This window comes from Actinia tenebrosa, unplaced genomic scaffold (assembly GCF_029948245.1).
Source record: "Actinia tenebrosa isolate PJP-AT-01 unplaced genomic scaffold, QUT_ActTen_1.0 PGA_scaffold5__44_contigs__length_20552954, whole genome shotgun sequence".
In the NCBI taxonomy this organism is placed as follows: domain Eukaryota; kingdom Metazoa; phylum Cnidaria; class Anthozoa; order Actiniaria; family Actiniidae; genus Actinia; species Actinia tenebrosa.
Genome location: NW_028292582.1, coordinates 13,589,894 through 13,615,259, shown reverse-complemented (window position 1 = coordinate 13,615,259; position 25,366 = coordinate 13,589,894). Strand labels below are relative to the sequence as shown.

At 34.7% G+C, this 25,366-nt stretch overlaps 1 protein-coding gene across 6 annotated transcripts in view; it reads right to left on the bottom strand.

Annotated features, from left to right (window-relative positions):
* LOC116286215 (insulin gene enhancer protein isl-1) overlaps positions 1-25,366 on the bottom strand; it is a 59,739-nt gene that overhangs the window by 15,557 nt on the left and 18,816 nt on the right. For 4 of the 6 annotated variants that reach the window (XM_031692668.2, XM_031692667.2, XM_031692666.2 and 1 more), the window contains one exon: positions 16,299-16,377. In XM_031692668.2, coding sequence (XP_031548528.1) covers positions 16,299-16,320 — 22 coding nt within the window. In that variant the 5' untranslated portion in view covers positions 16,321-16,377. Of the gene's footprint in view, positions 1-2,182; positions 2,333-10,941; positions 10,970-16,298; positions 16,378-25,366 lie in introns of those variants that run through there. The other 2 variants (XM_031692672.2, XM_031692665.2) reach the window with 2 other exon arrangements.

Genomic DNA, 25,366 nt, shown 5'->3' with positions numbered 1-25,366 from the left:
GGGGAGGAAAAAGCGTTCGACCAAACAGGTGTGGTAGTTTGGGATTAGCAAATTGTCACCAAGTACAACAGCGAACAAAGAATTTTCTTGATGAAAAAGAAAGAAATAGAACGATAAGTGAAGTGTTCTGTGTTTCTCGAGGAACTGTACCAGCTTGGCAAGTGTTGCTCTCGCACGAACATCGTCGGATTACAACTATAACGATCTTTCTAAATCTTTGGTAAATAAATCAGTCTCACCTTCTGAGTAAAATATCGGAAAGACGTTAGTGAAAACGTCTTGTCTAATCGTTTTTCATGTCGTCTTAACGCAAAACACTAGTAATTTTCTTTTTTACAATAATACATGCTTGTTCTGTCTTTATTTTTGCCCTTTGGATGCAAAAACTCCGAAAATAAAAGAAAATAGTTTTCACTTTAATCAACACTAAGATTCCAGGCTCCAATGCTGGTAATTTTAAAAGCAAAGGGTGGAGTAAACGTTTCTCGTTCTTCAATTATAAAAAAAAGACTCTTCTTTGACCCAAACGTTAGCTGACAAGCAGTATAGTCTTACAATATTTATCACAGAAAAAAGACGTTGACATCAAGAAATACAAGTTGGACGTAAGTGTAGATATAAAGACCAATATCTAAAGAAAGTGTTGTCGAATACATGTCTCTTGATGTTAGGAATGACAAACAAGTCAACAGAGAAGTTGGTTCGTAAGGATGCGATATGATAAGGGAGCTTAGGCAAAGCCTTCTTAATTTGCGGACATTACTAGATAGGTTCCTCAGTTGGGTATTTATTTATTGCCTATATCAGGCATAAGAGAGAATTTATTGTGTGACAATATATACAGTTATCTTGACGGGCTTATTTCTGTTTTACGGATGATATTAAGGACATCTTCGGTGCCTCCTTTTAAACACTTTCCTTTTAAGAAGTGAAGATTAGTGATCGAGAAATCTCAGCCTCAACAAATTGCCTACGAAAACTCGGAAGAGCTGAAAAATAAAGATATTTGCTGTGGAAGAGCAAAGGAAACGAAAAAAATTAAGCCTAAAATTGATTATTTCAAGGTAGATTTATTGAGATATTGATCATGGACGCTCTATCTGGCTCGATTGTTGTTGTATTGTGGCAGTGGGCGTTGAACATTGAGGTACACACGTCAAATACAAATCAGGTGGTGATTGACAATCCATTCCGAAGAAAAAGAATGTTCTCACTGATTGCTACCAAATGAAAAAAAAAAAAAGATTTTTTTAGCAGATATTGGTGTGTGGAAATAAGTCCAGCTGAGGTGATGTGAGAAATGCGTTGTTGATGAGCGAGCGACCAATATCGCTTCAAACACCTCAAACACCGTACTTTCCTGGCGAAAGCAGGGTTATCTGTTACATTGTTTGGCCGAACAAAATTAATTTTCAACAGCTTTGCACGCAGTTTAAAAAGAATTCACTCTACTGAACCATTCAATTGTAGAGGACTTGAGCCAATTGCTACTTTTTTAAAAGATGTTTTTTTTTCCCATTTACAAGAGATTTGATAGCATAAGAGTAATAGAACTTACAATTTTAAGATAATTTTGCAGCAAAGAGCACTAAATTTCTAATGTTTTTTTTTTACGATTTCTTGTAAAAAGCATTTAGTATTTGGTCTAAAGTACTTGTCAATAGCGTCTTAGATATTTTCCATTAAGGATATTCATCCAACTGCCAAAACAAAATGTGCTTTCCTTTTTGTCGTGTTTGCAAGTTTCTCCCTTTTAGTCAAATGGATCTTAAGTATGTATTGACTTCGGAATGAAACCCGAAACTCCACTAACGAGAATCTCCCCTCCAGCTTTTCAAAGTCTTAGAAAGCTTCGGTATATTTTTGTGGGATAAAGAATCTGACATGGATAAAAAGCTACACAGAAACCTATCCGCGACAAAATACCCTGCAGCCGAAATGGGACGCTCGCAGGCTTGTCAAGGTAGACGACATCCATCAACCACAAAGCACCAAGAAGCGAACTCAAAGAGGATTCGGAAATTCAAAACTTGCCTGCACTTAGTGAATCACCGGTTATATCGGCAAGACAATAATGGGAGACAATAAGAATGTAAAGTTTAGAGTGACCCCGTCAGAATTGACTTTGAATGGAACACAACATTTTGCGCGCTAAATTTTAAGTCCTCTCACTGATGCCTACCTTCGCTGATTTCATGCCTCGGTAGGTTGGATTCTCTCATCTTTCTAAAAGGCCACGAGATTGCGATTGTGGGGTTTGATTTTCGACGACCAAGAATCTCGTCAGGAGGAGTGTCGCCTACACTGGTTCGTAGGATGCTATTCTCTGATGGGTAAATGACCGATGTTGTTGGTGTCATGCGACGTGATCGATTTGGGCGGGCAAATGCATTCAATTCGAGGTCCCCGCCTGGGGGAGTTTTAATTGCGTGTGTCCCCACTACCTTTACTTTACTAACGGAAGATCAATTACAATCCATGTAGCTTGAGCTTTTTTCAATTTCTCGAACGGCCTTTCCGTCGTGTGATAAATTAGAAATTATGTAAAGAGAACGATCCTCAATCAATAGCCATATATAGCTACCATTACGTGGTGCAGCCCGCAATGCTTTTCTTTCTTTGCACAAAGTCATTACCACTAACATTACTATTATTCTGTTGTTCTTACAATATCCCCAAACTTTATTACATTCTTTGTTCTTTATCTGATGTACATTTTCAACACACGACACCATGCAGGGATCTATTCACAAAGGGTCTGTCTTTTGAGTTACCATTCTACCATAATATCTATACTAACATTTAAAAAAATCGAGTTTCGACACAAAATTCCAACGGTACGAATTTCTCCAGAATGAAATTTTCAACAATAGATATTGATGAACAAATTTTTCCTCGCTGACTAAGGAAAATACTTCTCAGTTACGAAACCTATCTAACTCCTTTAAATAATCGTAACCATTTATCTTTTGGTTTGATATTGCTATCGCCCTATTCGCACGTCTAGCGTGTTGCTCTTTCAAGGGGTGGATCGATAGCTTCCGAGGCGTCTTAAATAAATAACTTCAAATTGGCTAGCTCAGGAAACCCCCAAATGGGTTGGGCACGGAAAAACAAGCTTATTTTCCCTTTCCAATTATCATCCGTCGCCAAAATGACAGGCAAATCGGTCGAAACAAAGAAAAAGAAAATATGGTGTCAGTCTTGGACAGGGATTTTTTTCCATTTTGAGGTTAGTGTAAGGACTTCGTCCTCGAGGTGTTTGTGATTTCATCAACAACTTAAAGATGTATTCGAACACACTTCTCTATTCAGAAGAAATGGGTTTGTCATAAATCATGTACTTAAAAACCAGGGCATCAAATGTCCTTTTTCAGGCATTTTCGGTCGATCTATAAGAATAGTTCACCATCGTACGGCGACTGTCGTGTTGCCATAGCACGTTAATGGGTTCTGAGCCGATTTCTATCTTATCTCCTTTGACTACTCCCCGCGATAAAAGATATGCGCTGCCCGACCGAATCTCTTTTCAACAAGGAAAGTACACGGACAGTTTGAGCTTTGTAACAACTTATCTGCCATTGAGTAAATCTTTAACTGGGGCTTATTGTAGCCTCCTAGCACGACCATTAGCTCGTCTTTATCTATCGCTGTCCAACCGTTTCGCACGGAGATAATCGGACATTCTTGTTTCTAACTTGTTATCTTCTATCGAACAATTAGAAACGGCTGAGGAAATCTCCTTAACTAAGACAAAGTTTTAAAACTAGGTTTAGCGTTTAACGGATTATTGAAAGGCTGGGATAATGTTTTTTCCCTTTTTCAGATCGACTCGAGGCGGGCGTTTGTTCGAACCTTCGTAAGAAGCTTTTCAAAGCGTTTCAAGTATCATTTCATACCTCATGCAAAAAGGAGGTTATGTGAAGAACAAGCGGAAAAAGAAGAAAAATCAATAAGAAGAACAAGAAAAACAGGAAAGGAAAACCTACTGCAGTTCGGAAAATCTCTAGGGAATTTTTAAAATGAAATATGAAATTGCTAAATGACATTATGCAATGGCTTGAATACAGTATAAGGTAAGACCCGAAGGCGTCAACACCTTGCACAGGCTTGAAGTAAAAAGCTTTCTCTCTCTCGTACAAGTTAGCTCCCCAGGGATCATGTCTCTTATCTTTGAACTACGAACTTGCTTACTGAATTCACTCAGCACACGAGAAGAACTTGATTGAAATAACTTAAAAATCAATCATAAAAAGCCTTAATTCTCATCGCTCCATAATCCCTGCACGAGATTAATCCGTGTATGTATAGTTGCTTTACATTTATCCTCGATTTTCAACCCCTCTTTCTCACACCATTCCTTGAAAATAGCTGCCTAAACCACCTCCCTGCCTAAACCAAGTAGCTATCTACTGTACCGTATTAGTTTTATATCATGTAGCTCTAGATATATTTACGTTGTTTTTCAATTAGATTTCAATATCATGTTCCCAATCTACGATACGTGCTCATTATGCAATGTAACAAACATGTCATTAGGCAAATACGAAATAAAAAGGATTTATTAACAGATTGGGGGAAAAAAAATGAATATATTGGTAGATATTCCTAAACCCATTACGGGTATATATTTTTAGTATTCTATGGTTTTTGTGATTAGGTGAGTGTCTGCAGATTATGGCCGTATAGGCGGGGTTTTACCTATGAATTAAAACATGGAATGAGCTTAATCATTTTTGAACGAGGTAAAGTCCCAGCAAGTGAATGTTCCACATGGTGCCATTTTGCTATGCGAAAGATGATTAAAGACGAGAAAAACACCCTGATCTACTTGTAGTTTCTTTAAATAAAAAGATGGTGGATGTTTTAGAAATAGTGTCTAAATATCAGCCCCAGAAGAATGGACCATTTTTGTGTAAGATTACTTTACTACAGTCTTCACTTGCCAAATCGTTTGTTGTGCAATTCGATTATGCCAAGTCCACGAGGCCAGGTGGAGTAATTTTCAACGGGTTGTTCATGTTCCATTTCCTTGAACGTGCGAGGAAATTCAAAGATAATTCTAGTGCAGACTACTTTTGCTTGGCGTCTCACTTACATCCGATAGTGATCGAGGGCCCAGAGGTTCTAGGAACGGAGACACTTTGCTTCCAAGCCAGACAAAACAAAACAAACACAAACACAGAAAGAGGTTCTCTTTTCTTGACTCTGTCTTACTGCAAGCGGCAATTTAGTGTACTCCAGTTTGTTTCTGAGTATAAAGGATGGATTGAATGAAGAATTTGATAACTGTTTCGTCAAGTATAGCAAAATGAGCTCCTATTGGAACAAAAGGAGCAGATGCACTATAGTTGAATTTTTACAGATTCAAACGCATCTGCCTTGATCGAAATTTCGTGAAATTCCCAAAATACTCAAAAAACTATTTTATGTAGTCATTCCAAAGAAATTAAAAAACACTCTCTTGAATCAAGTAAGAGCGAAAAAATGCCAGAAAAGGATGAATAAATAGTGAAAAGGAAAGATGTGAGTTGAAAACGAGAAAGGTTTTTTCCGAATTCTTTTGGCCTACAAAATTTAGGAGTAAGATAAAGTCCCAATTTTATCTTGGAAAAAAATCTCTGATGAAAAAGATAAGGTTTTCGTGATGTAATTTCAATAATGGCCGTAATGTTACTAGAAGTGTAAAGTTTTCATTAACTAATACTACGCCAGTCTAAGGATCCGACCATACAGCTAAGTGATATTTAAAATTCAGGCTTCCAAAGTAAACGACATGTAATGTATTTTGAAGCAAAACGGACACGAACGTGCGTAACTTATGGTCAGATGTTCATCGAATTTTTTTTTCTTCTTCTTTTGATTTCAATGGAAAGTGGCTCTCAATTAAGAGAAGCTCGGAAAAGATTGACAGAAATGGGATGCAGAGAGAAAAGGTGGGAAAAAGAGATGGGAAAGGAAGATTGGAAGGTAAGGAAATGAAGAAATAAAACAGAAAAGGAGAAAGAGAATAGAAAATGGCAAAAAAAAAAAAAAAAAAAAAAAAAAAAAAGAAGGAAAGAAGGAAAGAAAGCAGAGAGAGAGAGAAAGATAAACGAGTGTCAAAGGGATAAAAAAGGATAAATGAAATAGGAAATGCAAGGAAAGATGAGAAGCAATAAAAAAGAAACAAGAGAGTGTTCCTTTTTGTCTTCTTTAATGAAACATATTATATGTCCTTAATATGAAATGCTAGAAAAAATTCCAAAGGAGCAGAAAAAATAATTCGCGAATAATTTCTCCAGTTAAGGATATATTTTATTATTTTCTCTATTTGTTTTGCTTAATCTTTTTGACACCAAAGAAAATCGATCTACTATCCTACACAATAGAAACGAGACACCCCATTTTCATCGGGATTAAGTCTAAATCTAAGCTCCCTACTTCATGGGCAAGTGAATCAGTTTGAGAGAAAGTGACATATCGTCTGGGCCTTCACTATGAAGCCATGGTGATCTTTAGTGAAGTCTATGCTGAATGCAATGTTCGATATTGGACTTCGGCGCGTGTTGGTGTGCAGTCTAGAAAGACCGTCATCTTTCTAGCCATTCACTAATTAAACGAAGAAGATCGAGTATTTTTAATTCAAGCTAATAGTAATCGTGTAGCCAGGTTTTTTTAATGGAAGGCAATAAATCATTGTTAATGAATATGGGGAAATTTGATATTGGATGAGTGATTTATGCGTTGATGGACTTGGAATGAAGAAAGAAAGAAAGAAACAAAGGGAGAGCAAGAAAGGTGGAAAAAAAGTAAAAAAATAAAATAAAATAGAATAAAATAAATAGAATAGAATAGAATAGAATAGAATAGAATAGAATAAAATAAAATGAAATAAAATAAATAAGAAGGAAAGGAAACGTGAGAATGTTCAATTTGACACAAAGGAATATAATTCTATGATAGAGATTTATGAATGTAAATGGATGGATAAATAAATTATGAATAAATGAAATGAATTAGTGAACGAACGAACGAATGAATGAATAATTAAATGAATAGGATGGGATGGCTGGATGAGTGGATGGGATGGATGGATGGGATGGATGGATGGGATGGGATGGGATGGATGGATGGGATGGATGGACGGACGGACGGACGGACGGATGGATGGATGAATAAAGGAAAGAAGGAATGAACGCAAGTACAATCAAACGGATGCATGACTAAATGAAATAACCAATAAAAAGTAACAATATACCAAATCAGTTGGTGGAAAAACACGAAAGAAAGGATAATAATATAGACAGATGTGTGAGAGGTTTACAAAAACTTTTGTAAGAAAACCGCTGTCTTTGAAATTAAACAGCAGAAATAATCAATAAGCATTCAAATGCTTCGTAAGTGAATAATTATAGGGGAAAAAAGATTATTGTTCGTACAGACAGATAGAATACATAACATAAAAGAAAATGAAAATAAAAATGAATACACAAAAATGTTGTCAAAAAATTAAACAAACCAAAGAGAAATAAGTGCAACTTCAATAAGGTAAACAGATCAATTTTATGATTCCTTTGTTATACTCTTTAAGTAAAATAAAAACCAAACAGTCACTTGAGTTCAAGCCTGTTCTATGTTTATCTTATTTTTATTAAGATTTTCGTTTTCTTTGTCATAAAACGACCGCAAAATGTCAAAACTGTCAGGCACAGATTTGGTGCTTAAAGCTACATTTACTTTCCTCGAGAAAATTAGTATTACCATGGTGATTGTTAAGTGCATCTGAAAACGTTAAAACAAGTTTTCGAGCGGTAAAAAGTTGTTATTAACAAAGCGTTTTGTTTAATAAAACTACAAAAGTAAAAGTTGGTAAACAGTGGAAATGTGTTTATTTTGAGGCGGGCCAATTATTAACTCGTTAAGTAAAGTCTGTTAGATAAGAAGTTAAGAAAGAAATATTTAGCAATAAAACAGGACTTTTTAGACAAAGTGTCAGGTTGGACGTTTAATATTGAATTTTGCGGGCCTCGATGTAAACTACTGGGTTTAATTAATTGTTTTTCTGAAATAAATTTCATCGTTCACAGTTTTTAATTAAATGGACAGCAAAAGTTTTTAAAAAGTTTACGATAAGACCTCTGAAAAGCGACCACTTATTGTCTGAAAACAAAGATGGTTGTTTTGAAGGAGGTCAAGTGCATAAGGAGAAATACCTCTGTAAAGCGACCACTTATTGTCTGAAAACAAAGATGGTTGTTTTGAAGGAGGTCAAGTGCATAAGGAGAAATACTTCTGAAAAGCGACCACTTATTGTCTGAAAGCAAAGTGGTTGGAGGGAAGAAATATAGGTCAAGTTCTTCGAGTGAAGAAGGAGGACCTCTTATAAGCGACCACTTTTTATCTGGAAGAAAAAGTGGTTGCCTTGAAGGAGGTCAAGTGCATAAGGAGAAAGACCTCTGGAAAGCGACCACTTATTGTCTGAAAGCAAAGTGGTTGGTGGGAAGAAGTGCAGGTTGAGTTCTTGTTCTTGTGCAAGTTGACCTCTTATAGGCGACCACTGTTTAAATGGAAGAAAAAGTGGTTGCCTTGGAGGAGGTCAAGTGCATTAGAAAAAAAAAGACGTCTAATTGAAAACGACCAACATGGTTTTGAGAGAAAATATTTAGATAGAAGTAATTTACTGCTGATTTGATCCAAAGCATGCAATGGAGTCCGGTCATGAAATAATCACAGAACGTAGTCAAATTCAAAATGGAGAAACATGCTCACATTAAAAAAAAGCCTTTTTTATTGCAGTTTGAAAATGTTGCAAATCACAAGAATAAATTCCAGATAAAATAACTTGCTAACTAGTATGCAATGCCTGATGGCAAAAGAGTAATGATATAGAAGAAAGAAATTCCACGATGGCAATTGGCAAAAAGATGCTAAAAAATTAATTTACAAGATAAATGATCTTTAAATGAAGAAAAAATTGCCTGTACTGAAGGGTAATTTTGAGAATACAACGAAGAAAAAAGAATTGGAAACGAAAGAAGAATTTCGAATGCAAAAGAAGACGATTCGTGAAGGAAGATCATAAAGGAAAGACTACATTGAAGCATGGTTTGTGTAGTTGAATGTAATACAGTGGTCTTTTAAAAAGCGGCGAAACTTTAAGGAAAAAATTCATAAATTCCTAAAACACTACTTGAAAACATGAACATGAAGACGAAGAGTGCAAAAAAAGAAGAGAAGAGACGAAGAGAAGAAGAGAAGAGAAGAAGAGAAGAGAAGAGAAGAGAAGAGAAGAATGATCTTTATTGGAATTTAGATATGCATGCACGGGTCTGTCAACACAATTACTTCATTTAATGACTTCGAATCTTCACTAGTTTTCATCTTACGAACAATTTTTTCTCTATACAAACAGCCGCACTAATCTCTCATTTCTCGAATATCTATTTCAAATATTTCGCATATATCGTCAAGGAAATAGTTTTAAATTCAATAGTAGTTTAATAGTTTAAATAATTCAAAAAAGTAAAAGTGTTGATGGCAATATTTTAGGTAGTTCGATGTATTAAAATCGTGGATAAGAATAGTAAAATTTGTTTGCATGTTAAAGCATTACTAAGCACTAAATACAGATTTAATCAAATATTTATTTTGGGTTATTTTTATCAAAGTTGCTATCTATTTATAGAACCTAATTTCTAATTAATAGGAAACACAAAAAGTGGCTACGAGTGAGAAGGATGTTTTGCAAAAACCAAACTTGATCCAAATGTTTGAATTCCAGTAACTCTGTAAAGTTGGGGAAGAAGGGGAAGAAGGGGAAGAAGAAGAAGAAGAAGAAGAAGAAGAAGAAGAAAGTTTATAAGCAAAGCGAAAATCAAATAAAAAAATCTATTTTTAAACCATATTGTGATATCGTAAATTGGCCTTGAATTAATAAAAAGAAAAAAAACAAAACAAAACAAAAAAACACGGAAATCCCAAGAAAGGAAAAAATGGATATCAACTATACCGGTACAGACTTAATTTATCAATGGAAAAAAAAAAAAAAATAGTTTGCCATAAACGCATACAAATGTATCAAAACATATATAATTCTTGTTCGTATATTAGCTTATATTCAAACCTAACAGCAAGCATTTTTTGAACAGTAAAAACAGTACATAGTATCCATTAAATATTTCACCGGACACAGGATATTGAAATTAGGCCGCTGCTAAAGATGCTATTCTAAATGAGACAGGATTATAGCCTGACCGAACAGTAATGTTCCATGCACGTGGCAAGAACACGAGAATTCCCAGAGAGTTTACGAATTTGATTCCTGTTTTCATTTCTTAAATACTTTCATTGAGAGAAAATGAAAATTGGTTTCTTTAGAGTTAAAAATTAATTAAAATACTGCACGTTTGAAATATCTACCCTTTTCACTTTTGCCTCCATTTTCTTTCTTTCTTTCTTTCTTTCTTTCTTTCTTTCTTTCCTTCTTTCTTTCTTTCCTTCTTTCCTTCTTTCTCTCTCTCTTTCTCATACTAACTATAATTAAAACAAAAATAACATTTTCTACCTTTTCCTTAAAGTTTGTATAAATTATTATTAATATCATTTTCCCCTACCTTTTCTTCGTTTTTAGGAGAACTTCTTGCTAAAAAAGCATCATCTACAAACATCTTCATACCACAAGCAAACAAAAACTACATTACCATGATGACTATAAGTCATACAACTCTTCTTCTACATCAACTTGAATACTAATATATAATCTACTAGCAAGAGCTTAATCTCAACTTAAATTAAGTACAGACAATAGGCTAATCTTCCGAGGAATTTTCTATTCGAAAGTACTAACATTAAAACCTGCTTTTAATTGAAACCAAAACAAATATAATGAACGTAAAATTCAGCCCCTTTTTTACTCGTTTCTGATCTATAACTAAAAAGTTTACTTTTAAATGACTTTACCTGTAAAATTCATCAGTAATGACCTGAATGTTTTGAATAAGAGGGCATTCTTTGAAATCCCCAGTCAAATGTAACTTCGTGAACACTGACTGAGTATACATACATTAAGTACTTAAGAACGTAGGAATTAAACAGTGCAAACAGTGAATTCGTGTCAATCTTATTGAAAGAGCTCAAGCTATCAATTCTAGTGAGAGTCGGCATCACAGTTGAGCAAACTGGATCTCGAAATGCATTGAAGACATAAACTTGAATTGAAATCAGTATCTATATAAAATCAGGTACGTTAAGAACGTATTCCGTTTGAGAAATACGAAAAAGAGCTCCTTAGTTGGAACTGATAATTCAAAAATTAGACTAAATCTGAAGCAAAAAAAACTAAAGAAATTATAATTTTTCGATGGAATGACAGCAGAATTAAACCTATTATTTATTTTTTCTTAGCTTTCTAATCAATCTTAATGTTACTTCAGTTGTGCATTCTCATGATTTTGAGCGAAATCATTCTATAATTTTCACACGAATTGATATACAAAGAGAGATGCTTTGTGAACAAAGAAACCAACACATAGTCTTTAGCACTTGTGTCATATAATGTTTGTATAGCCATACACGATGTTTGTCAAGAAAGAATATGCGAGCAAGAAAGAGAGAGAGAGAGAGAGAGAAAGAGAGAGACAACATCAATAACATGTTAAAGGCGGAAAATTTTGCTAATATGCATTAACGTATCGCTAAACAAAGATACCAAAATATAACAAGTTGCCTCAAGAATAAGAAGGGCAAAAAAACTTCACTTCAAGCAGATAAAAACACATCTTCCACCGGGGGGCGTGTGTATAACAAAGTCTAAAGGCGTAAAGTGACTGACATCAAAATATCTTAAAGCAAAAACCAAATATTGTTCATCTAGAAACTTTTGCTGCAGAGAAACATCTTTATTTTCAAGATTTCGAATGGCAGTTATCATAAGAAAATGTGAGATGATAACTAGTGTAAGGCAAGTCAGAGAGATAGCTTTTGGGTGGCGGGAAGGAAGCGAAAGGCGGAGCTAAAATGGAGAGTGGCTTATGAAGCCTGAAGGGACTTTGTCAAGCCATTTCTGTCTTATATATATATATATATACACACAGCCATTTGCAAAAAATATGGCCGTTTCCAAAATATATACAAGTATATCAAAAGTATATCAAAAATTATGGGATATCCTCCCTTGTATTTTTTTCGAGTTGTCTATCACTTGGGCTTTCTGAAAAAATATCAAGAAAGATATCCTGCCCTGTCTGATATACTTTCGATATACTTGTATTTATATTTGAAACGGCCATAATTTTTGCAAATGGCAAATTATGACCAAAAATTATGACCAAAAAAGAATCGCTCGAAATTAGTTCCAAATTCTTCATTTTTGATGACTGTACTAAGTTTTTTCTTCGATCTATTTGAGAACAAAACCATTATCTGAACTGTATAAGAGAGTGCACTTTAACGCTTAGCGTAATGAATTACTTTTGGACAGGTTCAAAATGGGTTTTAGATGAAGGCACGGCTACACAACTTTAAAGTGCTAAGTTTGACGATTCAAAAAACAGTGTTTATTTCAGTCTGTGGTGGAAATGTTCAAAATCTTACGATTTATGATGTGAAATTTAAAAGCTTTGATTCAAAACGTATCTTAAATTTTAGAGAAAGGCTAGACTAACGTGTTCAGTTTCACCTATTGAAGCCAATACACCTCTTTTTAAATAAATAAAGAGTACTTTTCTTTACTTTTGCATAGTGAATTGCAGCTCAAGTCATCGTGGTAAATTATAACGGGAGCCTTTTAGAAGCCAAAACCAGGCTAAACCAACATGTTTTACTTATTGTAGTCAATACATCTCTTTTTGTAGAAAGACTGTATACTTTTCTTTACTTTGCATTGTGAATTGCAGCTCGAGTCATCGCGATTAATTATAAAGAGATCTTAGAAGCCAAAACCAGGCTCAACCAACATGTTTTACCTATTGTAGTCAATGCATCTTCGTTTCTCTATAAATACAGACTACTTCTCTTTACTTTTGACCTTAAATTTGAGAAGTCGAAACAATGAAAGTCAGCTAGTAGTCAACGAAACGAATATCGTAACAATGGTAAATATAAATTCAAAATTGCATGAGATTGAAAGTAAAAGCGTGACCATCTTGTGTTGAAAATAGTGTTAATAATGTTATTGTCATATATTTATTTTTTATTTTTTTCTTATGGTAAAAATTATATATTAAAAATATTGAACAGCGATAACGATAGCATCAGAAATAGTGGCAGAATTCACAGTTTCTCGCGCTTTTTCTTGTTTCACGTTAGTCGTACGATATCGATAGCGTCCAACACGAACACAGTACAATATATATTCTTATATACAAACGATATCGTCCAACACAAAAGCACATGGCTAACTTTGCTCTCTAAAAAAACCATCGGTGCTGACATAATTTGATTAACGATTTACCATTTTCAAAAAAACACAAAAAAACAATAAACACACGACTGGGAAAAGAACAGCTGATGAACTATATTTTGAAAAGCCTGGCTTCAAAACAAAAAAACCGCTTAGAGGCCCAACATTCTTGTGATTGTCTAATTAGGCGAAACCTGTGGGGAACGAAAATTGATCTGGAAGAGATTTATCTTCGCTGAGTGACGTTACAGAGAACTAAAATTCCAGAATAACAGAGCGCATCACGAGACAAAACACGACCAGCATCGGAGAACTCCTTGAGGCGATATGTTTTCATAAAAAAAGCAAAATCATTTCTAGCATAGGCAATTTTGTTTACAAATATTCGCAGGTTAAAATCATCTAGTACTTATCAAAGAGAGAGTGGTGTTTGTTGTGTAAGGTATTGGTTATCATAAGGTTGTCACCGCGTTAAGATTATGATTGGTTTATCAGATGGTAAGGTGTTGTTGTTAGTTCATTATATCTTCGAAGGGGTTCTTAATTGGTTTATTGTGCGGTGGGTAATGGACTGGATTTAATGATTAACTGATTGACTTAGTACTGTGTGTACGTCTGTCTGTCTGTCTGTTTTCATTTAATCAATTAGAGACGGTCTATTAGGACATGATTGGATGAATAAATGGGATGAGAGAATAACTTTTTTATACACGAGCCATTGATGAGCAAAAAACATGCTTGTTACAAAAATGTACGAGTGAAATTTATGGCATCCGGATGGACGAATGGATGGAAAGAAGGAAGGATGTTTGAAAAGAGTAAATGAATGACTGAATTGATGAGTGAGTGAAGAATGAATGAATGAGTGAGTGAGTGAGTGAGTGAGTGAGTGAGTGAGTGAGTGAATGAATAAAGGGAATTGGTTGACAGCAAGTGTTGCATAGGCTTGTTAGATGAAGATGAACGAACGAACGAACGAAAGAACGAGCGTACGAACGAGCGTACGAACGAACGAACGAACGAACGAACGAACGAACGAACGAACGAACGAACGAACGAACGAACGAACGAACGAACGAACGAATGGATAGAATGGTATATGATGTATGGAGAATATGGATGGAAGAAACGAATGGATGAATAAAAGGAAGGGATGAATATGATCATTAGTAAAAAATATATACCATATACCATTAAACTAAACAATTTGGATGAATTCATAAAAATCGCTGAATTAAAGCCCTATCCATGATAAATTTTATGAGAACAATTTCTCAAAATACACAACATATTTTCATAGAATATATCTTTTTTTCTGTCTCAACTTTCTCTCTTCACAATTATCCAACACTTCCAGCATTTGGTCTAGCTAATTCATAAACATAACATGATATTCGATAACAATTCAATAGTTTTCAAGTAAATATTTAATGACGACAATCATGTGCAAAACTGTTATCTTTAATAATCCTACCACATATTTTTAAATTTCCTACTAACCACTGAATTCCTAATTGCTTCGTTTTCAAATATTCGGTTAACTGTACATTCTTTTTTCCGCTTTCTTTGTCAGTTTTTTTTCTATTTGGATGGAGCGATTCTTGACAGTTTGGGAAATTCACGATGAGTCTTCTTACGCTTGAGTATTTTTGTATACTCGGTTTTTCGAAAGAAGAAAGAAAAAAGAAAAAGAAATGAAACGAAAAAGCAATAAAGAAGCGAAAAAATAGCAAACGAACAACCAAATGTCTGAATTTTTGAGGACCATGGAAGAGCTCAAGATCTGTTTAAAAAAGGTAACTGTTTTTCTCAAGATAAACCGTTGGAAATTTAATAATTTATCACAACAGCCGGCGCATTGCAGTTTAAGAAAACAGTGCTGTAACGTTAAACCACCTCGAAAAATACCAAAGTAATAAGAATCTAGACTTTATGTCGTGGATAAATAAAATACACGAGATTTAGAACTCGTTCTAACCGGATGCTTGTCTATTTGACACACTTTTTACCTCTGCAAAGCTCGTCTCATAATTACTTTCCGGCTGGGTTTTGAATCGTTCGAGTCAAAGGAATGGACAAATTGTTTTCCTTTCGCCTTGATTTTCAAAAAGCTATGCGCTGCTGATATCCAAAATAACAGGACAAAAATACCCGTTGGAAGCCCAAGGTGGTTAATTCTCTCAATATTATCGCTCGACTAGTTAAATATAGATTGAGGTGGGAATAAATAAACCCGGTTGGAGAAAGTGATGCAAAAGATAGTGAGGTTCTTTTCCATTGTCAATCCATTTATTTTATACTTGCTGACTATTTATTAATTCTATATGTCCTGTAATGCCCTGTAAGTCTATGGCTTGGGCTTCATCAATCATTGTGTATGCTATTTTTCCTTATGTTTGTGAAAAAATTGAATTGAATTGAAGTTCTAAGAAACCTTGTTCTTAATACCTCGTAGGAATGGTAGAAGAATTTGAACGAAAAAATATCATTATTCAAAATAATTGAAGATCAAATAAGCGTTGTCTCTAGTCTTTATGGTCTCAGTGCTTACCTCATGCATTGATTTACTTCATAAAGCTTATAAGATGCAAAAACAAATTTAAGAATTGAATTGGATTTGATGACATTTGTGGCAATAGAAAGGTCTGATTTATTCAATAATTTCGAGAGACAACCCTTTATGACAGTGTTCGTTTGATAAATGTGACTCGAAAAAGGACAACTGATGGGCATGATATACATATAGGCGTGCACTTGCTACAGCATTTAGACAGTTCATATTATGTAAAATTTAACGATATTGGACTTCCAGTGCTGTCACGCGGCAACATATAAGCATGCTCAGTAGCAGAGGAATGGAGAATATATCGTTAGAGAAAACATTTAGGTATGAAAAATAGGATTTGCAGGTACGTACCTTTGACGTTGTGGGTATCCATGCTGTAGCTCGTGCTGTGATGATATCGTATGTTGTTGGGGACACTGTGGGTGTTAATCTGTGGACAATGAAGCCAAGTCAATCAGATAGGGTCTCTTTGATAAACTGATCAGTGGGTGGGTGGGCCTCTTGGAACGCGTACGTCTATCAACGCATTTAACTCCACTTTTCTAGGTCTAAGACGTATAGCGTACTGTGGTCATGAAGGAGAGTGGAAATGGACAAACTTGGGGTATTTTAACTAGGATAGGTGCATTTATCAGATCCGTTTTTTTTTGTTTTTTCTTACATCACCCCTTTGATCATAGTTGTAGGGCATTGTGTTGCTAAAGATGACCTGGTGTGAGATTTATGAATTCGAATGTGAATTCGCTAAATGATTAAGCCTGCAGGCACGCAGATGGTTCGCTAATGCAGAGTAGAACAGCTGGTGGACAATAGAAACATGGACTAACTCTCTCGGGGAATCGAAACATCACCAACTTCGTTATTGGAATTAATCCAGTTCACTGATCAACAGTCAACAACAAACGAACTCTATAAAGATTTCACGCCAAGGAAAATGTCGTAAAAGGAAGGAAAACAACGATGAGTGCGTTAACACCACATCGCTACGCTCCGAGTTATCTTTCTATAGTCTAGTCAATCAGGAGATGTTCTCAAGCCCTTTGGCAAACCTAACGTGTTATAGGAATAATCATTTTAAGGCGCAAATATACCATAAAACCGCAGATGAAAAATATCATCAGTATGATTAAAACCACAAAAACTAAAAAAAAGGTTTTCATCAGTTTGAAAAAAACTGAATGACGAAGGACTCCTGAAGGCATAATCACGGATCGGGAATGCGGAATACTAGTTCGTCCTCAAGACCATCTTCGGAGTGTATATTCGAAATATTCTTCTATCAATCATACCAAAGTTATTTGGAGATTGTATAAGTTCCAGAAGGCTTTGAAATTGCTGTGTAAAGTACTTAGGATTGTAATAGTGAATGTTTTCGCCCAATTTTGATTCAGTTTGGATTGAAAATTTCACACTTGAAATGCTCATTTAATGTCTAATTGAAAGTTTTTGTTTTGATTCAAAACTCAAAACTTTTAGGGAATCTTTTGTCTATTTTCCACTATTTTGCAGCTGAACGGCTTGGCCCCGAAAACTATATAACTTAAAATCTAATTTCCATACAAAATTTACCTTTTGAACACCGATAATTCACTTTTCGTAGCTTTCCGTTCGATTTAAAAGGATTCCATTGTCAAGGATGATAAAACAAAACGCAGGAAACATCACGAAGATGGTTTCGGAAAAAGATTCATTGTTTTTGAATTGTTACAACTTCTCAGCCCTGGTCTTCACTTCCTAAACCTTGCTACGAATCCCTAATGCACTCTTCTTTTTACCTAGTGCATTGGTTTGTAATTCTTGTATTGTTTGAACTTAAAAGCTTCTGGGAAGCTCAAAGGAACTGAACTGGTCTAATGGTCAGTCATTCTTGTAAGCCGTACCGAAGAAGACTTTGCTGTTTTTTTGTTTTCAATTTATCTGAGTTATGTAATTTTAAATGTAAAAAATAAAGGCTTTATATAAATCTGTTTGCAAATGTAAAAGTGTTTATGAGTTTACGAAACTTGTTCTCGCAAAAACTATATAAAACAAGGCGAAAATTTTTGAATTTTTTTAGTGACATTTACTTAGTTGCTTTATATGTAAAGCTTCTCCACGGAAACCTAATGGCATATAAATATCCGTAAAAATAGCTTTGCACCGACGGATATAAAGGGAAGAAAGACATACAGAGAGAATAGGAGAGAAGAAAGAAAGAAAGATGAGAGAGCAAAATCAGAGAAAGATGATTCTTGTAGGAGAACAATGAGACAAGAAAAGCTGAGTATTTCAAAATTCAGAAATGTCATTAAGCATTTTTCTTGAGTAGTCTAACAGTAAAAATAGAAAGAAAAAAAAAAGAAAAGATAAGAAGAAGATAAGGAGAAGATAAGATGTGATTACCACAGACCACATGACCATATATCGAAATGTATGAGGCTCCCTTAGAAAACCACAAACTTAGAACAACTATTTGTTTGGCCTATAATACACCAAACAACATCAGGCTTTTCCCCGCAAAAAAAAAAAAAAAAAAAAAAAAAACCCGTTTAATCAATAGAATCAAGATATATATAGCCGAAGAGGTCTGTAGGAAAGTTTCGCAATACACTCAAAAAAGGGAAAAAATCGAAATTAAAATTTGAAGGTGAATTCGCTATTTCTAATGTGAAAAATTCCATAAATGCTGAGTGTTTGGGCGGTAAACTTGGATTGCAAATATATGTTATATTATCTAATGTCAGTTGAAGGACCAATGGTTTCCGCCAATCAAAACCCCTGACTGTTAAACAAGCATTAAAAACGTTATTTGACTGAGATTTGCGCATTTTTTCGAGGGCTAAATGCAACACATAAATTTTTATTCGTGTGAAGACGATTGTTTATTCTCTGTTAAGCTTGGAAAGCTTTCCACGAGCTTCAAAAATCAATTACGAAAACTTATCGCTTAAGGAAATAATTTGTATATATATTTTTAGGCAATAATTGTCAAAACCCATTTCAGAGTATGGCAAAATGAACACTTATGTAGAATTTAAAAAATGGGTTAAGCTTTCAAAACTTCATGAAAAAAGTAAAAAGAGCAACAGCTTTCTCTAGAGATTTAGGATTTTTGGGAAACTGTTTTCATTTTGGCATTTAATACGAGGTGTAAAACCTTCAAATCAATTATTTTTCTAGCCTGGAGAAAACAAGACTTGACTCAGTCAAAGGCCCATTTTATAAACTGATTAAAACTAATCTTCGTCAATGGATTTATTTGCCTAATGAGGCAGTAAATCTTAAATAAACTTGTAAAAATAAAGGAATACGAAGGCTGAGCATTTTCCCACACTACTACTACACAATAAAGACACACTTTTCAATGATTCAAAGTTAAAGATAAGCAAAAATGGTCGAAAATAAACGGATAATTAGCACTAATAAACTTTACATACACTCCTGAACTTTACGTTAAATTTACAACTCAATGTTGATGAATATTTTCACAATGATATATAATTTTCAAAGTGAAAACTTTCAAAAACGTTTATTGAAAGCCTATCAGGACTTTATTTCTGAATTAACAACTGAAATTTAAGGCTAATTCATAAGGCTTTTAACGAGTTTGAAAAACGAAGTTCAGTGCAGAACATTTCCTTTTTGAAGGTGTTAGCCTTAAAATGTTTTTTATGTGGTTTTTTTTTTTTTTTTTTTTTTTTTTTTTTGTTTTTTGTACCAAAAAACGTTACTTTGTCTGTCAATCGAAATCTGCAGAAAAGATAAATTTCCACTATCTGTGTACTTTATTAATTTAGTATTGTTCAGACAAAATATTCAACCCTTTTACGAAAATTGAACAAGTTTTCGTGAAGTCATTATTTGAAGATTTCATAACTCTGAAACCAAAATAAGCATTTAAATAAGTATCTAAAATTAAATTTCAGTTGATCTTAGATTCGTAAAGTCAGTCAAGATAAACTGTTTTTGAAATACTTATAGTATTCTCCGAGAAAACTGTGAATAGAAGAAACCCGAACTAGTCCTCATAAGTTATTCGAAGGAGAGACTAAACTGTATCGCAATAAAAATTTAAACTCGTAAAGTCCTCGTAAGCTAAGGTATAATAAGATTTCATGAACCTAAGTCAGTCAGTTTTTGTGTATAAATTATATTTTACAACTAATTATACCATTAAGACCAATTATATGGGGGGAAAAACGAAGAACGAAAGCTGAACTTATAAGAAAGGATAAGTTTTTTAGATTGATTTTAACTGATTTTATATCTATCTAGGTAGTCAATCTTGTGAAATAAATTATATTTTTTAACTACTTATTCTTTAAGAAGAAGAAAAAGATTCTTTAAGAAAAAAAGGATATGAAAATGAAAAGACGACTTGAAGAAATAACTGTCGTTTTACAGGGTGCTCATACGAGGTTCTAAATATTTAAAATAATCTCTTACACATGCGTAAAATATTATTTGCAATGTTTAGAACCTCGCATAATGAAATTTACTAAATGCTTTGGAATCCAAGCAGTGAAAACAGTAAAAAATAATGAAATAAATAGAGGACATTACATGGGCGCGCGGGGATACCAAATTTATCTTCGAGTGTTGAAAAACTTCAATATTCTGTTCATTATATAATTATCCATAAAATCAACTTAACAAGCTTCTTAAAATCATCATAAAAAGTTTTTATTTATAAACTAATAGCTTAAATACACATGGTAACGATATTTTCACGTGTGAAAAAATTTTTAATTAATTGTATTTAATCTAAGATTTATCAAGTCAGTCTTGTGGAATGAATTAGTAATATTCTTATAGTGGTATTTAAAAATTGCTAAAACAAATTTAATAAGATTGATAAGGAATCATTGAATTTCTACAAATGTGTCGTAGTAGATAATTTTATCGCCGTAGGTATGAAAGATAGTAGACTGACGTTTCGGACGTTAGTCCTTCGTCGGAGTCAATCAACGAAGGACTAACGTCCGAAACGTCAGTCTACTATCTTTCGTACCTACGGTGATAAAATTATCCACTACGACACATTTGGTTCAACTAAAAAAACACCGACGCAGTCCAAGCTAGTTCCAAAACTAGTCGCTATCTACTTAAATTTCTACAGGTCGTTTGTGTTTACGGTGAAGTTCTCGAAAAGCATACGTAAATAAAAATGAAAACCTTGGAACCATAAGTTGGAAAAATAAGTCAATTAAGTTGGGGGATAAAAGCCATAGTGTTAATGTACCAACACATTAATTTTGTTAAAGGAAATGATTGATGTTGTGGGCATACTGGAATTTCCTTTCGGGTTAATCTAGGAGTAACACAGCCGCTGTGTTCCAATTTGTAGTGTTAATGGAAAACTAAGAATAGAAAACAATGAGAATAGAAAACAAGAAATCATCAAGCCTCAAGCCAATCAAGCCTCGTTATGTCATAACGAGCTTGCACGAAAATATTCCGAGTTAATGGCGAGCTAAAATCGATTGCTATTTTATTTAAAAGTAATGAAAAGAATAGCTGTATGGGACAATAAATTGAAAATTTACTTTTACCTCTGGGCTTATCTAAGTCAGGGCATGGCTAACACACAGATTGAACCCTAAAACAACCACTGGGCTGATCTAAGTCAGGGCATGGCTAACACACAAATTTGAACCCTGAAACAACCTCTGGGCTGATCAAAGTCAGGGCACGGCTAACTCACAGATTGAACCCTAAAACAACCTCTTGGCTGATTAAAGTCAGGGCATGGCTAACTCACAGATTGAACCCTAAAACAACCTCTTGGCTGATCAAAGTCAGGGCATGGCTAACTCACAGATTAAACCCTGAAACAACCTCTGGGCTGATCAAAGTCAGGGCACGGCTAACTCACAGATTGAACCCTAAAACAACCTCTTGGCTGATTAAAGTCAGAAGTCAGGGCATGGCTAACTCACAGATTGAACCCTAAAACAACCTCTTGGCTGATCAAAGTCAGGGCATGGCTAACTCACAGATTAAACCCTGAAACAACCTCTGAGCTGATCTAAGTCAGGGCACGGATAACTCACAGATTAAACCCTGAAACATCCTCTGGAATGATCTAAGTCAGGGCATGGCTAACTCACAGGTCGAACCCTGAAACAACCTCTGGGCTGATCTAAGTCAGGGCACGGATAACTCACAGATTGCACCCTGAAACATCCTCTGGAATGATCTAAGTCAGGGAACGGATAACTCACAGGTCGAACCCTGAAACAACCTCTTGGCTGATCAAAGTCAGGGCACGGATAACTCACAGATTGAACCCTGAAACAACCTCTGGGCTGATCTTAGTCAGGGCATGGCTAACTCACAGATTGAACCCTGAAACATCCTCTGGGCTGATTAAAGTCAGGGCACGGATAACTCACAGATTGAACCCTGAAACAACCTCTGGGCTGATTAAAGTCAGGGCACGGCTAACTCACAGATAGATTAAAATTAAGTGTGTTGGGTTTTGCGGAAGCTAAGGAGGAGTAAAACGATAACCCAGAGGGAAAACATTTTTTGCTAAGAAAAAAATTTTAAAAAGCCGATAAACATCAGTGCCACGAGTCTACTATCTAGATACAATCTGCTGGATTTCAAAACAATTGCCTGTTTTTATCCTTATTAATATTGGTAGAACACTACTACAATTCTTGGCAAAATTGTTTTCTTTCTACTCAGCTACGGTTGTATAAAGAAAAGATGACGAAATTTCTGGATAGTTATATGTGTGTTCAAATCGGATGGATGGATGGATAAAAAAATTATAGATTTGAATAACAGAAAGAAAGAAAGAAAGAAAGAAAGAAAGAAAGAAAGAAAGAAAGAAAGAAAGAAAGGAAACAAATCAAGTTTCATTTTCATTTGAAAAGGACTTTTTTCAGCCTCAAAAAACATTTTCGAAGTTTGTTTGTAAAAAAAAGTATTCTCATCACAATCACCTTTTTTAATAAGATAAACTATCGTGTTATGCTTAGTTAGGAAGCTAGCTAAATTATAAATTTACTTTCCTATTCTGCCGCGATCTGTTATCGATTTTATCTTGTTGTTCATCGGGAAACAAGGAAGTGTAGATAAAATAATAAAAGAATAATCAGTAGAGAGTAAACTAAAAATATTCATGATAAATGGATAAAGAATGGTGTGTAGCTTAAACACCTTTCAAACGATAGCAGCAGCAGTAGCAACAACAACAGCAGTAGCAGTAGCAGTAGCAGCAACAACAGCAGTAGTAGTAGCAGTAGCAGTAGCAACAACAGCAGTAGCAGTAGCAGTAGCAGTAGCAGTAGCAGTAGCAGTAGCAGTAGCAGTAGCAGTATAGCAGTAGCAGTAGCGGTTGCAGTATCAACAACAGCAGTAACATCATCAACAATAATCCTGGTTGGCTCAGCTTGTGGCGCCCAGTCTGTTGTGCAAAAGGGCCTGGATTGAAGCCTTGGCCGGAACAACAATCACAGTCTTAAAATATATATTCAATTAGAAGGTGTTGCCTTTGCTCCAAAAATATTTGCAAATGGTTAGACCATCGCCGTGGTTTGGATAAACACCTTAAATGGTGGTCCCGTCCCATGCAAAGACGTTAAAAATAGAGGGCCACGAGCTTGTAAGTGGCGACTGTAATGTGTCACCCTCTTTAAATAATGTTGGTTTATTTATTTTTAGCAACAGCAGCAGCAGAGAGGCAACAGCAACAACAACTATAGCAGCAGCAACAAACAAAAGAAGCAACAGCAGCAACAACAAAAGAAGCAACAGCAGCAACAACAAAAGAAGCAACAGCAGCAACAACAAAAACAGCAACAGAAGCAACAATAACAGAAGTAACAACAGCAGCAACAGCGTAACAGCAGCAACAGCGTAACAGCAGCAACAGCGTAACAGCAGCAACAGCGTAACAGCAGCAACAGCAGAAAAAAACAACAGCAGCAGCAACAACAACAGCCGGAACAGCAACAACAGTAACAACAGTAACGACAACAACAGCAGCACTGATCAACATCAGCAGTTGAAGCGAAAACAAAATCAAAATCAACAAAAATGGTAAAAATGAAAAAAGATGGGAAAAAAGGTCCAAAAACGAACAATCAAACAAATTGAAATGCATATGACTACCAAAAAAGGGCTGTAAATCAACTGCACACAAACGAACTTAGTACGCTTCTCTTTTGTAGAAATGGAAAAAATACCATTTTCAAAAACTCTTAGCATACTTGTACATTTGTATCGATTTTCACAACCTATTATTTTAATAAACCATTCTACATGTTTTAATGTTAGAACTGAACAATCCAAAGTTATATCAAAATACCAAAGAAAACGAAGAAAAATTGTGGTATGCAAAATAAAAAATAGACAACTATTATTAGTTTTCAATTTGAAATAATTTAAACGAAACGACCAATTATGATAAAAGAAACGAAAAAATATTCGGTTTATTTATGATTGGCATGAGTAATAATATGGGATGTCTTAGAGGAATGGAAGGAGAAAGAGGAGGAGGAGATGACGAAGACGAAGACGAAGACGAAGACGAAGACGAAGACGAAGACGAAGACGAAGAAGAAGGAGAAGGAGAAAGAAAAAGGGGAAGGAGAAGATGAAATCTAAAGAGTGATATTCAGTCTTCTATCCTAAATGAATTCCATTAATTTGACATTAAAACTTGATATGGAGCGCAAAGTATATATTTACGCTTTAATTGCCTACAGGAAGTAAAAACACCAGACGTATGGCAGCTATCTAAACAGCCAGCACGAAGCATGAAAATGATCTACAAAATAAAAGTCTGTTTTCAAATCCTCACATGGTATCGGGTTTCAACTGTATCACTTAATTCTTTTTTTTTTTTTCCGCTCTACTTTCTAGAACTGATGATCATCTCCAAAAAAAATGAAAACGAAAAAAAAACCCCAGAATTAATTCATCTTATATTTCCATTAAAAATTTTTTTCTTTTTGTCAAGATTTTTCCAACCAATTTTAGAGTCGTATAATTTTCTATTTTTTTGTTTTTTTGTACAGCCTTTTTATGATTTTTTAATTTTCGTTCTCAGTCAAAAAAGAACTCATCCACTGAGTATAGTGTAGAGAAATTTTCTTTCGTATTTTTCAATCGATAATCAAGGATCGGATTTTTTTTTTAAAAAAAACTTAGAACATAAAACGACCAATGATATTCAAGAATGTTTTTTTTTTTTTTGCAACTGTCAGCGCCACAAAAAAGTCTTCCGCTGCGAGATATGACTGTCTCACTTAAAAAAGGAACGACTTTTTCTAAGAACCAATGCAAATAGCTCTAACAAAACCAGCAAATAATCGGATTGGAATTAATGTAAAAATCAGCTGATTTTTACCTTGAGAAATCTCTAAAACCACGCGGTATTCAACACTATAGTGACAGGATTTCGTTATTAATCAAGTAAACTGGTA